Source organism: Halteromyces radiatus, assembly GCF_025201355.1.
Source record: "Halteromyces radiatus strain CBS 162.75 chromosome Unknown BX664scaffold_4, whole genome shotgun sequence".
NCBI classification, from domain to species: domain Eukaryota; kingdom Fungi; phylum Mucoromycota; class Mucoromycetes; order Mucorales; family Cunninghamellaceae; genus Halteromyces; species Halteromyces radiatus.
In genome coordinates this window covers 2,704,148-2,719,561 of record NW_026251690.1, presented here as the reverse complement: position 1 = coordinate 2,719,561, position 15,414 = coordinate 2,704,148, and the positions used below count along the sequence as shown (strand labels likewise).

The 15,414-nt window shown below is 33.5% G+C and overlaps 6 protein-coding genes across 6 annotated transcripts; 4 read left to right on the top strand and 2 right to left on the bottom strand.

Annotated features, from left to right (window-relative positions):
- Positions 1–141: 141 nt before the first annotated feature.
- On the top strand, positions 142–2,034 carry BX664DRAFT_280884 (phosphatase 2C-like domain-containing protein). Its single transcript, XM_051541503.1, has 4 exons — positions 142–524; positions 602–943; positions 1,033–1,200; positions 1,279–2,034. The coding sequence occupies exons 1-4, from the start codon at positions 191–193 to the stop codon at positions 1,899–1,901; spliced, it is 1,467 nt and encodes a 488-aa protein (XP_051400572.1). The 5' UTR covers positions 142–190; the 3' UTR covers positions 1,902–2,034.
- Positions 2,035–2,708: 674 nt separating this feature from the next.
- Positions 2,709–5,278, top strand: BX664DRAFT_365600 (fungal-specific transcription factor domain-containing protein; the record flags this gene model as incomplete). The annotated part of the gene is made up of 7 exons (XM_051548480.1): positions 2,709–3,037; positions 3,116–3,354; positions 3,414–3,535; positions 3,618–3,779; positions 3,849–4,209; positions 4,278–4,877; positions 4,941–5,278. The coding sequence occupies 7 exons, from the start codon at positions 2,709–2,711 to the stop codon at positions 5,276–5,278; spliced, it is 2,151 nt and encodes a 716-aa protein (XP_051400571.1).
- Positions 5,279–5,306: 28 nt separating this feature from the next.
- On the bottom strand, positions 5,307–7,305 carry BX664DRAFT_386169 (uncharacterized protein). The gene is made up of 6 exons (XM_051549309.1): positions 7,110–7,305; positions 7,006–7,024; positions 6,300–6,574; positions 6,137–6,268; positions 5,590–5,829; positions 5,307–5,473 (listed from the first exon to the last, which is right to left on the bottom strand). The coding sequence occupies exons 1-5, from the start codon at positions 7,260–7,262 to the stop codon at positions 5,638–5,640; spliced, it is 771 nt and encodes a 256-aa protein (XP_051400570.1). The 5' UTR covers positions 7,263–7,305; the 3' UTR covers positions 5,307–5,473; positions 5,590–5,637.
- A 1,519-nt stretch (positions 7,306–8,824) lies between these two features.
- On the top strand, positions 8,825–10,795 carry BX664DRAFT_333737 (uncharacterized protein). The gene is made up of 6 exons (XM_051545578.1): positions 8,825–8,995; positions 9,067–9,514; positions 9,615–9,755; positions 9,813–9,905; positions 9,965–10,138; positions 10,194–10,795. Exons 1-6 carry the CDS (start codon positions 8,931–8,933, stop codon positions 10,626–10,628), a joined length of 1,356 nt encoding a protein of 451 aa, XP_051400569.1. The 5' UTR covers positions 8,825–8,930; the 3' UTR covers positions 10,629–10,795.
- A 43-nt stretch (positions 10,796–10,838) lies between these two features.
- On the top strand, positions 10,839–12,421 carry BX664DRAFT_333736 (uncharacterized protein). Its single transcript, XM_051545577.1, has 3 exons — positions 10,839–10,973; positions 11,075–11,157; positions 11,293–12,421. Exons 1-3 carry the CDS (start codon positions 10,866–10,868, stop codon positions 12,383–12,385), a joined length of 1,284 nt encoding a protein of 427 aa, XP_051400568.1. The 5' UTR covers positions 10,839–10,865; the 3' UTR covers positions 12,386–12,421.
- Positions 12,422–12,917: 496 nt separating this feature from the next.
- Positions 12,918–15,412, bottom strand: BX664DRAFT_386167 (P-loop containing nucleoside triphosphate hydrolase protein; the record flags this gene model as incomplete). The annotated part of the gene is made up of 6 exons (XM_051549308.1): positions 15,114–15,412; positions 15,024–15,037; positions 14,831–14,962; positions 14,422–14,756; positions 13,767–14,350; positions 12,918–13,693 (listed from the first exon to the last, which is right to left on the bottom strand). The coding sequence occupies exons 1-6, from the start codon at positions 15,394–15,396 to the stop codon at positions 12,918–12,920; spliced, it is 2,124 nt and encodes a 707-aa protein (XP_051400567.1). The 5' UTR covers positions 15,397–15,412.
- Between the last annotated feature and the right edge of the window lie 2 nt (positions 15,413–15,414).

The following is a 15,414-nucleotide window of genomic DNA, read 5'->3' as shown; positions in this document are numbered from 1 at the left end:
CGTTTTTGATTTTCTTTTTTTAAATATATTGTCAAACTTAGTTTTGTAAAAAAAACAAAAATATTACAATAACTATGTTATGCGGTGAATGAAATTGTTTTGAGACAATTTTCGCCATTCTTTTTTTTCTTTCCCTCTTTTTTTTTTTTTATAAATATATCCTTTGCCTATCTTTCCCTTTTCTACTTTTATGCCTGTTCCTATCCGTACAATATCTACTGTTGCCGTTAGTTTAGGCTTATCAGGTGCTACATATTATATTTATCAAAACCAACCAAGAAAACAAAATGATACGTTTGACAACAATATACAAGAACAACCATACAATGACTCGCGTCCTTTCAAGTGGTTAACACCTGAAGAAATTAATACACGCTTACGTGCTAAACAGTTTGCAAATAAGGTTAATTTAAATCACGTCCGTGCAGTTTATACAAGTCAACTTGCTTCCAATAACCCGGTAGAAGATCATTATAGTACTTATCTTATTGGTAACAATGGTTTATACGCTGGTGTATATGATGGTAAAAAAAAAAAAAAAAAAAAATTATATTTTAATAAGATGGTTTTAACTAATTTTCTCTTATGTATAATATAATAGGACATATTGGACCTCTTTGTTCAAAATTGATTCGAAAACAATTACCTAGTTACGTGGCTCGTCAGTTGGAAACCAAAACAGAAAAAGAAACGGTGGAAGAAGCTATTAGTACTGCATTTGTAGATTTGGATCAAGATATTCAACAACGGTTTTACGATCTTTTCCCTAGAAATGTTCAACGCCTCACTGAAAAAGATGTCCAAGATGCCGTCCGAAAACATGCTAATCCTGCTGCTGCTGATTTGATCATCAAGGAAGCTATTCATGGTTCTTGTGCATGTGCTATTTATTTGGATGGTGATGACCTTTATGCTGCTAATACTGGTGATTCTCGTGTTGTCAGTAAGTTTTTATTTATTTATTTATTCTTAACCAACATCATTATTATCAATATGAATTAACTTCTTTTTTTTTTTATTAAAATAAATTAGTTGTCCGCCAAGAAGAAGATGGTACCTGGTCTGGTCGACGATTAGTAGAAGAAGAATCTCCAGCTAATCCTGCATGGCGCGAACATATGATTTCTCAACATCCACCTGATGAAGCAGAAGATATTATTAAACGAAATCGTATATTTGGACTGATTGCTGTTGGTGGATGTAAGGCCCACTTTTGTTTTTTTAAAAAAAAAATATATATTTAATACTTAATCATTTATTTTTGATTTTTTTATGTAGCCTTTGGTGATATTATGTACAAGGTTCCTCGCGATTATCAAATCAAAGTTTTACCATTTATTCCTTATGAAGCTTACAGTACTTTTGCCAGATACCATCATCGCATTGTAGTTAATTATCGTACGCCACCTTACTTATCTTCCAAACCATTGACATCTCACCACAAACTTCAAAAAGGGGATAAATATATCATTATTGGTACGGATGGACTTTGGGATGAACTTAGCTGGGATAATGTACGAAGTGAAGATGGTGATCAAGTGGCTGCTCAACTTATTAGTATCTGGGATTCCGCCAAAAACAGCAAAGAAGCCAATCCTGCGACACATATGATACGTGAATCACTTCTTTATGATGCTGTGTACAAGAATATAGGCGTACGAGTACCTGTGACTGATGAAACTTTAGAAATGTCTAAACGTCTTACCCGTCAACCCTCTCGCCGTTATCGTGATGACATTACTGTTACTGTGATCGAACTCAAAGATCAAAATGATCATACTGAAGCTTCTCTCCAAGATGTTGGTCCTGTTACTTCTGTTGAACAAATCGAAATCGAACCCAGATTGGTGATTCCCAAGAAATCAAATTGGTACTCTGGATGGTTATGGAGTAGATTGTAAATTATTTAGTTATTTGTTTAGATTGTCGTATTGTAGTTTTTTTGATTTTTTTATTCGTTTGACGGAAAATAAAAAAAAAAATCTTATTCTTTTTTCTTTTTTTGAATGTACTCTTGCCTCTTTTTTTTTTTTTCTATTCATCGTTATGAATGAAAATGATTCTATTACTACGATTCAAGAACACATTGAAACAAAGAAAAGAAAACGGGGAACTCGTGCTTGGTAAGTGAATAGAAAGGAAAACAAAATAGTAAACTTGACGACTTTCTGATGAAACTTTTATATAGCGATTTATGCCGTAAGAAAAAAGTCAAGTGCCATTTCCAACCAGGTCAACCATGTTTGAATTGTATTGCCTATGAAGAAGTGTGTATATTCACGAAGGAGTAAGTAAAGGATGTACACATTATTTGTAGTTTTATCGGTCTAACCATTCCCCTTTTTTTTTGTTTACTTTTAGGTCAAAGAAAAGAGGTCCACCTCGAGGGTAATTCTAGAACAAGAGTAAAAAGTTGAGTGTCTTCTTATTCTTCATTTTAATGATCTAGTTTTATTTATTTTAGGCAATCAAACGATCTAGAAAAACGAATACGGTCAATAGAATCTATGACACAGCGAATAAGGAACAAGAAAGCGTCAGAAAAATCTATCGATCACCAACAAATCAATAGTAAGAAAACGGTTACACCACTAGTAAGATCAACCAATGATATTCAAAATAGCATGAATGACAATGATAATGACAGGTTTATGGAAACGAAATATCAACGACAACAGTCCAAATCCTACGCAGCTTTCTCAAAACATATGCAAAGACTGGATTCATTACAATCTCGACAGTGGCCACCAGGAACAACATACGACAGTATATACTACTTGGGTGAAATGGCAGAATTACAGTTCCTCTCTGGCAAAATCAAATTAGATGACAATAGCAAATGGAAAGGACATCGCATCAAGCGTTTTGGTGATAAGATTGTACTCGTGGCTGACGGTGTGAATGAACAGAATCTATCTGGTATCAAAATACCTCATTTTGAATGGAATAATGTGGCGCCTAATGCTCTTGGTATTCATGGATATATATACAATGTTACTGGCGTAGATCAACATACTTCTACTAGATTATTGAAAATGTAAGTAATTATATAAATAATAGATATATCACTTTACTAATTATTCGCTTTGATTATATGTAAATATAAAACTGCTAGTTACTTTGCTAATGTACATCCAATCTTACCAGTCATCAATAAGATAGAATTTTTGAAGCAGTATCGTGATCAAACTGAAACTTATCCATCTGGTGAACTATTAAATGCAATGTTTGGTGCAGCGGCAAGATTCGTAGAATGTGAATATCTTGAACCAGATCGACTAAAAAAAGTACCAAAAGATACTATATGGGATGTACCTATGGGATGGTCTGATCATTTCTTCAATCAAGCTCAAGGTAACTTTATGGAAAAAAAAAAAGGATTAGAACTAATCTCAATCCCTGTTTTAATGTAGATATTGTCTCAAGGTGGACGGTCAATCCAACATCTTCAAAGATTCAGGCTATTGTATTGATACACAATCATCGTGGTAATCTTGATTCAAAGTCATCTGCATGCTGGCTCATGGGTGGATTTGTAAGTACTTCTTTTTTTTTTTTTTGTATATTGGGCGAGAAAAAACAATCAGTTTATTTTGTTCGTTATTCTTTGATGATAGGCAATTCGATTGGCCCAAATGCTTGGACTTCATAGAAATTGTGATGATTGGGATATATCTGACAGTGAAAAGGAAACTAGAAAACGACTTTGGTGGGCCCTTTATGTTTCTGATCGCTTCCAATCTGCACTACAAGGAAAACCATTAAGTATACAAGATGAAGTATGTAATCAATGAAATTCGATATTTGTATTAGAGTAAAAGGAAGTACTGACCCTTTTGCATTTATAGAATGATGTTGGTTATCCAAATGCAAGTGCTACTTGGAAAGAAGTATTAGATGAAGGTGATACTGATATTATTGGTCCTCGATTTCCATCGGCAACTTACCAACCTCAAGATACAAATGGCACTGTCGAAATTTATCAACTATTTATTCAATTTGTCAAACTTTCTGAAATACTGGGAAGAATCATTCAAGGCCTTTATTCTCCAAAAATGCAGAATGCTTGGTCTAAAGGTAGCATGGATGGATTGGTTACAAGATTGGATCATGAATTGACTGAATGGCGATTCTCATTCTCAAGAGCTCTACGGCAATCTAGAAATGAAGATTTCGATGAACATACAGGATACTTTACTCCAGTTACTGGTAAACCGAAATATATACATATATATATACATAGCACTCAAGACTATTTTTTTTTCTTTTCGATTTAGCATCAATGCTACTATTTTATTTTAGCGCTTTGATTCTACTGCATCGACCATTTATTCAATTTAGTGCAACAGGGAAACCTATCTCAAAATCATCCTTCTCATCCTTCCAAATATGTACAAGCGCGGCAACAAGAGGCATTCGTATCGCAGCAGGACTTTCGATTCACGACTTTTTACTATGTCCTTATTCTTTCAGTTTATATCCAGTGATGCAATGCTGTTTGATTCATATTTACAACACTCGTAGTACAGACACACAAATATCAAGAGCAGCCAAATTGGATTTGAATAGAGGAATGGATTTACTGGATAAACTACAATATATGTCAAGTTCGGCAAAGAAACTCAACATTTTACTACGAAACATCATCGACAACAATAATATACCACCTTCCAATCGAGACACTAGTTTATCTCCTCTTGTGAATGTTATTAATCGAACATCTACATCATCATCATCTGAATCACTACCACAAAATAAAGAGAACACGATTGACCAATCAACGTTCCATACATCAACAACTACGCCATCTGTTTCTTCTTTTCTGGATACAAACTTGATTCAAAATTGGCAAAACCGACAAACGAAGTCATCCTCTTGTAAATATAGATGGTTATGAAACAAACTTTCACTAACTGTTTTCTTTTTTTTTTTTTTAACAGTCGCTGGAAATGAGGATCAGTATTATCAAGAAGCCTATACACTTCAACAATTTGGATTCACAGCACCTACCAAAGAAAAGAACGACCAAAAATCTACATTATCGAAATTCCAAACTTTTGAGAATAATGATGACAGTCTAATATCTCCTCTATCCTCAACAAAATCACAATCAGACAATATATCAGCAGTATCATTTGCACCAATACAACAACCGACTGATATACTTGACGACGTTCTATTCAAATACGACCAAAACAATCCTTTCTGGAATATACCATCATCAATGAATTGGGAAGAATGGAATGAATGGTTGGAAAAATCAATTGATCCTATGTAATATTTTTATTTTTATTATTGTTTTATATATTATCAACATCATCAATAAATATCTTTTATTAAAGGTTGTATTATCATATCAATAAGATTTTATTAAAAGTTGTATTATAATATCAATTAGAGTTTATACTTCTCCTATATCTTGTGAAGAATTGTTTAATGTTCAAAAGGATGCATGAATTCTGTCAAACAAATACTATATGGTGGAGAAATAAAAATTGAGACAATGGAGGATGTACATATGGATGAATGGAAAAAATAGTGGTTAATATAAATAAATCATCATAAAGATTCATTTTTTTTTTAACTTACAAAACTGCAAACATCGACGTGTGTTTGATACACGGATCAATCATCATATCAAGGAGGAGGTCGAGCCAGGTGACCCGGTCTTTTTCCAGTAGTGGCCAGGTTGAAGAAAAGAGACCGGATATTTCTTGACGCGTTGATATCGTGCTGCCACATAGTATTGCAATGACGACACATTAATACTGCATACATGCGCTTGGATTCTTCGCCAGGACCGGTGATCACGTCGTTGGAGAAAGAATTCTATACCCACATTTGGAACAAACTTGCGAAGTTGAAATATTCATCCATATTGATATGTATAAGCCGACCATCCTTGTCCGCCTTTTGCAGTCAACGTCGACATTTATCTGCTAAAGCGCCTGCACCTTTTTTGCTTCGCCCAAAAGTTGTATCCCCGAATATCACTCTACAGGAACTTTGGTATTATCGTTGTCAATTGGCGTTTACTTCCACTTTCTATATGCATCAATAATAAAATACATAAGTGTCAGTATATATATATATATATATATATATTGCGCATTCATTTGCAATCAACTAGACTTACCTTGTTTTTATTGTAGGAGGAGGTTGTACATTTATTAGTTCTGCTTATCCTTCTTGGTCTTCTGCGTCTTCTTTGATAGTTACCATAACTACGATTTGCCAATCTTTCTTCTGCACCAAGAGGAGCTTTGTACTTTCTTCCCCCGTTCACAAAGATATTTTACTAGTTCTTCATCCATCATCTGTCTGCCTTGATAATTTAGGAACTTGAGACCTTGTAGATGTTCTTGACCATAGAGTGTTGTTAATACTTCCAACGCTTCTAGTGTCGAGTTGATGTACTCCATAATCCCAATCATTCTTGTCGTTCTATTTGTTGTAATGGCGGCTTCAACTGTTCGAACTGCTTCTGACTTTTCGTTATTGATTCTGTTAGTAGTTCGTTTGAACCCGGCACGCGTATAGTATTCTGCGGATGATGATTTTCTAATTTCATGCCCTTCAAAAAAAAAAAAAAAAAAAAAAAAAAAAAGAAAAGGCCAATTAATAAACGACTTTACTTGAAAATGATTCTTTTTTTTTTTCTTTACTCTTTTTGCGTCTTCAAAGCTGCGTCTTAACAAGAGGATATTGGATTCGGGTTCTATGAATAGAAAAAGTTTAAGTCAAAGAATAGAAATGTTATATTATCAAAACTTACTATGGGTCATATAATGTTGCCCATCCTAATGATATGTTCACATCTAGTCCACGATATTCCTTTTCTTGTAACAAGATCTTGTATTTCTTATCAGGGAGATAACGAGCAATTTGCTTGGGGAGAATGATATGCCTACACAAAAAAGAAAGAACAATGGCATTTAATGACAATAATAAAACAGTAAGTGTCATTTTCTACTATTTTTTTTCTTTTCGTTTTGATTGTTTTACCTATATTCATATGTGTCATCTAATCAAATGAGAAGAAGAGTATAGAAATTCAATTTTATGTAAGTTAAAAAAAAAATTATCGTTATTTTCCACGGTTACCGTACCACTATAAATACTAGAGGTAATGATTTCTTTTTTGTAATTTTGGACGATCGTTTCGAGTCAGCACGTTGGAGACGTAATTTGGCATCGGGATCCGGTCGACTTAGTGTTGCTTTATCTTCGGTAAATTGTCGTTCGTATGCAGATCGTTTCATAAGATAAGTAAATTGTGCAAGTCAATGGATAAAATGATAAAATATGAGAAACAAACGGAGAAGAAGAAGAAAAAAAAAGTTGAGCGTGTTAGAAAATTTTCTCTGTGAAGCGGAATTTCAACAGCATAAGCACCCCCTCTTTTGGAACTTACACAATGGACAGGAACAATTGGCCTTGGCAGTCCACAAATGAATGGTCACCGTTTTCTCGGTAAACGATGAAGTGCTCCATTAGGACAAAATGCCAATGATTTCTTATATAATGGAAATTATTTTTTTTTTTTTTGTTTACGGATGATCAATAGTATATGGCCAAAAAGAAAAAAAATTCAGACCATTTTACAGGATACCATATTAAAATGCATGATCTTCTTTTTGGCACTTTGTTCGAATCCTTTCTTTTTCTTTCTTTCTCTCTTCTCTTTTTCTCTACCAGGTTCATACATTAACTCGTCCCTTTTTTTTTTTATATATGTTTTCTATTTAAGAAAAAAAAGAACATCAAACATCATCTTCATGACCTTATCTTCTCTCACCAAAGACAATACCAGTATTCATCATCCACAAAAAAAAAGACAGTAAAATGATGATCATCCGCACCATTGATCGATTGGAAACCAAATTGAATTACTTGCAAACAGATTGTACCCTGATTGATATTGTAGTAAAATCATTGCAATCCTTCTTTTTGGTCAAATCTTTGACAACCGAAGAGCAATTGATTCAAGTAGACAAAGAGCTTAGTATTGCTCATGATAACGTCTTGGTTCAAATAAGAGCCTTACATCGTAAAGTGAATAAGTTAGAGAATATCACTAAATACCTTTCACTTTGATTTACTCCTTTCTTTTTTTATTTTTATATACAATAAAGAAATTTCCAATTTTAAGTCCATCAAGTTTTGTTTATTTCAATACAACCTTAAAAAAAAAAAAAGCGCTCTGATCAAACTTTTCCTATATTAGGAAAAACAATCTTCCTGCAAATTTCACGTGTTACACATATCATACTAGTCTGTTGTCAATATTACCATCTCACAAATCATCATAGGAACCGTCTTTCAATGTATTTTTATTTTCCCATCAATCATATGCTCATCTTCTATTTTTTTTTCTTCTTTTCAGACATCAATTGAATTCTCTCTTTCTTTCTTTTTTTCTTTCCTTCACTTATATACTCAAACGAATAAAAGAGAAAAGAAAAAATAATTGTCTGGTGGTTTCCTTTTTTACGGCTGCTTCCGTTCTACGTTTTTCGATCATCATACATACACTTATCCCTCAAAATCAGATTTTTTAATATAATAAATAGGAATCCTAATCATCACCTAAATATAAATAATTCAAAACTACCATTCAATTTATTTACATCGCTTGTATGAATCATATATCTATATGTTGATAAAGAAGAAGAATAACTGGAAAGGAACATAAATAATAACAGAATGACTAGAATGGTGCTACTGTAGGTGAGAGAAAGAGAAAGATATAAAAGTAAAAAAAAAAAAAAAAAAAAAAAAAAGGATACCTGAAATGTATTTCGTTAACAAAGTTTGCCTATAGTGATTTTCAATCTCCGTGGACATCTCTCCACTCGCTGTCACGACAAAAATATTTTTTGAACAATGAAAAAAAAAAATGATAGGTAGAGGTCTTCCCGTTCTTTACCATGTATGACGACGACGAAGATCTAGCATTAATACAACAGTACGAAGAAGAAAACCGTCAAGCAAGGTAATTAATATAAAAGAATATAAAGATAATCGATCCACTCATTATTATTATTTTGGTTGTCAAAAATAAAGAAGTGATGACGAGATAGATAGCGATTTGGAGGATGTTATATTGAGTGCAGTATACTTTGGATCCAACTCTGATAATAGTAAAAATACAAATGCACCACCATCTTCACAGCAACTAATACAACAAACAAATGATCAAACATCCAATGACAAGCCAACAGTTTATCCCTCCTCCTTCTCTTCCAATTCTTCTTCAATCATACCCCATACAAATTCTGCGGACTCAGGTAGTTGTTCTCAATTGGATTCCTCAAGTGACGATGACGATAGTAGTATCAGTAGTAACGATGAATACTATAAAAAGAGTATGAACGATAAACAAACACAACAGGAAACAATTCCTCCAGTAACACGACATATTGATCTTAACCTTGATAACAATCAATCACTTGATACCGATGAAGAAGAAGAAGAGTTGAATGAAGAACTACAACAACTCATTGATGAACAGGTATTAGAAATAGAAGAAGAAGGAAAAAAATGCGATCATACTAGCTAAGGAATGGATAGTGTTACTTTAACTAAACAATGTTAATTATCGTTCTCACTAGATCCGAAACCGACAACAATTACAATTTCGACGACGATCAAAATTCAATGACAACAACTATAAACAAGGATCTGGGTCTTTTGAACAGAAGCGATGTCACAAATGTTTTTCGGTTGGTCATATTGCTAGGAATTGTCCATACGTAAGTATCTTTTTTTTTTTTTTTAAAGAGAATCATATTTATATTCTCTTTGTTTAGTGTGAAGATTGTGGCAATTTGAGACATAACTCTCAAAGGTGTCCTGGTATTAATTTTTGTCGCCGATGCAAGCAACGGGGTCATAATGCTATTGTAAGTACAACGTAATTTATTAACAATAGAAATTGATAAATTATACTCTTTGATTTTAGGATTGCGAGAATAAAAAGTGTCATGATTCTTGTCGTCATTGTGGAGATCGTCTTCATACTTCTGATTGGTGTCCTACCTTGGTCCATGTATATATTACGAAAAAAACTCCAACAAAATCTGTCCAAATTATTCGATACTGTTATCATTGTGGACAAGATGGACATTATGGTGATGTAAGTACTCTACTATTGGCAAAAAAAAAAAAATATTGACAATCTATTTTATTAGGAATGTCCTACATTATCATTTTATCATGATTTACCATCAGTATTCAGTGCTAGACATTTACCAGTCAACAGGGATCATCATCGACCAGGGAAATCATCTCATAACAAATCTTCTCGACAACATTACGAAAGAAATATATCGAAGAAACATCATTACTCAGACGATAGTGATGATAGTCAATATCCAAAAAAGAAAAAGGAAAAAAAAGATAAACAATCATCAATCAAAGAACGAGGATCTGGTAACAATAATTGGAAAGCATTATCATCATCATCATCATCATCAAGGATATATCCAACAAGTACAGGTGTGATCTCAACAGATTTTCCACGTGGCAATTCTTCAGAACTTCCAAAACCTCATTCTCAAGGTGTGATTGAATATGGAGAATCTAATAGAAGGCCAAGGTATAAAGGTGGTTACCAACGACAATGATTCCCCTCTTAGTTAGCATATTGCATTATTTAGATAGATAAACTTTGTATATATATTCATTTGTCCCATCCATACATCCATTATTTGATATTTGGGAATCCGCGGGGATGTGACACAATGGCGGATGTACAAAACGAAATAAAATAAAAAAAAAAAAAATTGAACCATCTTTTTTTTTTTAACTTCTTTCTTTTATCTATTTCTTTTATTTTTTATTTTTTATTTTTTTTTTTTTGTATGACCAAATCAAACCAGGATGTGTATTCAACCAATAATAACATAAGTCAATCTTTTTTATCACCTCCTCCACCATATACGCGTAGAGCAGATGATTATCAACAAGAGGTAAATAATAAAATCGCATGACTAGAAATATTTTATTAAATTCAAAAGTTTTTTTATCTTATTATTATTTGTTGTCAAAAAAAAAAAAAAAAAAATTGTAGGAAGATGATTCTGTTTCTAAAATGCGAAAAGTGATTCAAGATACCTATCAGATGATGCAAGATTTTCAGTCTAGGTTAGTTAGGTAAATATATTATTATTATTATTTGCATAAGGCTTCCCTTTTTTTTTTTTTTTTTTTTGAGGGGGATGACTTTTTTTTTTCTCTCTTCTTTTACTGCTTAATTGACTTTAATATTTTCTCCTTTATATATGATAGCCTTGAATGCACCAATCAAGTCCTGATCTCTGGTTTAAACCAAGGGTCCCTTCAAACAATGTATGTGAAATTCTCTTCCTCATTCTTATTAGGTGTTACTCATTTTTCATACAACTTTTTTTTTTTTTTTAGACATCCAAACCCAACATCACACTTCGTTTTTAATCATCATGACAATGACAGACTTATCTCAATGAATTCCACCGTACAGAATCTACTACAGGAAGCACAATCGAGCTTGAATCGTACGTTTACAACGATATCCGATAAACTCGAAGTGAACGAACATTTAACTACACCCATAATAGCAATGACATTGGAACAACAATCTCGATATCGAACCAGCCAACGTAACCTCGAGACAGCTTTGGATCAATTGATGAATGAAGTCAACACGTTCACCACTACCACCACTTTGCCTTTTCCATCGTTTCAGCCATTAATATCCAATAATAAAATCACCAAGCCATATCTAGAACAACATAATTATCATATCTATCATCATCATCATCACCATTATTATCATCCAACACCTTCTTCTCAGACATATATGAACGATCTATATGAAACTACTTTTTCAAACGAAGACGATGATAATGATAATGGTTTATCCCATTTTTCAACAACGAACGAACAGCTTACTCACCAAGGCATCATAGATACCAACAACATGTTTACTAGTGCAACTTCCAAATCATTACAAATGGTACAATCATGGTTATCTCCTTTCCAACTTCTTAATACATCATCACCAACAACAAGAACAACAACATTAGCTGATAACACCCATTGTACATACTTACCTACTACTACTACATTATCATCGAAACAGCAACAACAAAACCAATCGCGCCACGCTCCGTTGTACCGCGTTCTGTTGACTCTTTTTGTGGTGGGACGGTTACTTTTACACCAACGTTGTGCGTCCATCCTTGGTCGCTCTACCCTTGATCATCACCATTCTCTTTTATGGCGTCGTTATCATTTGTATATTTTTGGATCTTTACCTACCACCCCTTTTACCTCCACTCCTCTTCTTCGTCAGTATTTGTTATCTTTAGTATATATCACTCAATTCTTATACCATCCTTGATCTTTTTCTCTCCTTTTTTTTTTTTTTTTTTTACTCATCCCTGTATACATATACATAGTTTAGACCTCTTTCTCCTGTAGACATATAGACTCTTATTTTGTTTGTATTTTTAATCAATAAACACTTTTTTCTTTTGAAACTTTTCTTTTTATAATCAAAGATGTATGTGGAAGATTTGTTTATTTGTTTTAGTGTACAATATAGACTAGATTTCTTGGTTGGTGTGCAAGAAGATAATGATATATAATGATTGATCGTTGTTGTTTTTTGGATAAGATTTCTTGTAATAATAGGATGAAGTATAGAAAATGCATGATAATGTAAAAAAGGTAAAAGTGATTTTATTATAGAAGAATATAAAGAAATCGCTATAATAAAGGCGGGATAAAAGAGAGAGAATCAAAAGAAGATGGAAAAGTACCACTATTTTATTGAGATAAGAAGGGAAAGGTAAAAGGTATAAATGCTAGCTATTTTTTTTTTTTGAAGACAAAATAATACACAAAAAAAAAAAAAAAAAAAAAAAAAAAAACTACAAGGTTCTATCATGCTTGTTGGTATGATTCAAGGAATTGTTTCCATTTTGTTGTCGTAATAATAATCCTACAGAATGTTGCTGTTGAAACTGTTGATGTTTACGTTTTGCTTCGTACTGTTGACGCCATAACCTGCCTTGTCCTAATTTGAGCCGAGTGATCAGATCCATTGCTTGTCCTTTGTTGAGAGTTTGTTTGATATCTATCTTGTATCGTTTCAAAATGGCACGTTGTTTGTCCGTCATGGCATCCGATCGGTAAGAGGCAAACCGACTAGATGCAATAGTCTTCGGATTACTTCCTTTCAATAATGAATGTCGTACCCATGTATCTGCTCCTTGGATGGCTGAGATTATGTTGTCTGCTTCTAAAGGTACCTCTACTCGACGACGAACTATCCATTTGCTCCCTGTTGTTTTATCGCTATTGTCATGATCATCCATAGATTTTATCTTTGATATTGTACGTTGAAATGCACAAGTCCAATGATTGTCGCTTTGTCGTGTCAATGTCACTAAACCCTTGCCTAATACTGATAATGCATATTGATCATTGCCGATGGCTACCCATGCATTGGTAGTGATCTGTTGAATGTTCTTGGCTAATCCAGAACTTGTTGTCATGAATTCTTGCAAGTCGTCATATTCCGTGATTTTCAATCGTATTGCAGGTGATGTCGTATCATTGGTATCATCAACAGCTGTCATTTCATCCTTGATCTGCTGTAACTCAACCTGTGCAGCTTTTTTCTCCAGGGCTAATACATCTTGATCTAAGATAAAGAATAAAAAAAAAAAAAAAAAAGATAAGTATGTCAATCACTTTTATTTTTATAAATCACTGACCTTGGATCACTGTTTTTGGATCCAATCCCATCAGAGTCGGAAATGTCACCAGACCAGATCGTTTAAAGTTATCCACAAAATCAATGACTAAACAATCAGACTTGCTAGGAAATAATCGCATACCACGACCAAACATTTGTTGAAAAAGGACAGCTGAACGTGTAGGTCTTGCCATAAGAATACAATCAATAGACGGGATATCAGTACCTTCAGTCAATATACCACAATTCACTAATATAGGATATTCGCCTTTTCGAAATCGGTCCAAAATATTATAACGGGTTATAGTAGGTGTTTTGCTTGTCAAGTATTCTGCTTCATATCCATGTTTTCGAAAGTGATTACATAAAGCCATTGTATGTGCTATATCCACGGCAAAGACCAAAGTTGCTTTTCGTAGTCGATAAGTAGGTTCATTTGTTTCATTTTGAGCATATTTGCACCAGCTTCTTACAATGATATCGTTGCGTTTATCCACATTGACAGCTTGAGACAATTCACTTTGTTTGAAGTCATATTGTTGAATACCGACATGAGATAAATCTACTGATGTTTCTACTGTGGTAATTTTCAAAGGGGATAGCCTATATGGAATATATATACATAAGAGCGTGAGTGGAATAAAGAAAGAAAGAAAAAAAAAATAACCGCATACCATCCAGATTCAATCATTTCCATAAAATCCATATGAAATGCAATATCACCAAAAGCATTGGATAAACTAATACCATCATGTCGTCGAACTGTAGCAGAACAACCCCAAACGAAGATAGAAGAGTCGGGATGAGTAACACCAAAGTGATCCAGAATTCGGGTATATGTACTTGCAGCTGCATGATGAGCTTCATCGATAATGATAGTTTTGAATAAAGCTGGATCATAATTATCTAATCTATTGGAACCTGCTCTACCAAGGGTTTGCACAGATGCTACAACCACATCCGTAGTTTCAATATCAACCTTTCTACGACCTTGTTCGACAGATACAGTCTATAAAGCGAAAGAAGAAGAAGAAGGAGAAAAGATCAGTCATAGTTGTCTTTTTTTTTATAGTTATCCCTTACCAAATAGGGATTGAACCGTTGTATTTGTCTTTGTGCTTGATCCAATAATTCTGTTCTATGAGCAATGACAAGTGTCTTGGTGGCAATCTTTGTTGGATTAGGAACACGAGGAATCAAGTTGGCCATCACTACCTAAACAAAAGAAGAAGTTTAGTCTAAAAAATATTATAATGTTTTAGTGTTGTTGACTTGCCGTTTTCCCACTTCCTAAATGAACAAAGGAAAATGAATGTCAGTTGAAAGTAAAAAGACGTCTCGTTTTTTTTATTGTTTGTTTGTTTACCTACGGGTAAAGAAACCACCTGTCTCTTTTGACCAGCTTTAAGCTTCTCTAGACAAGCAGTAATACATCTTTGTTGATATTCGCGAAGTAATGGGCTTGAAATATTGATATCATTGTGTTGAGGTTGATCTAGTATGGTTGTCAAAGGAGTTTTTGTTGTTGCCAGTAAAGATCGTTGTTGATATCGTGTAGTCAAACCAGACGTGAAAGACAGAGGTAAACAACGACATTGTGCAAATTTAAATGATAAATGAGAAGATAGTTTTGTATGAATTAAAAACATTATAGAAAAGAAGAAGAA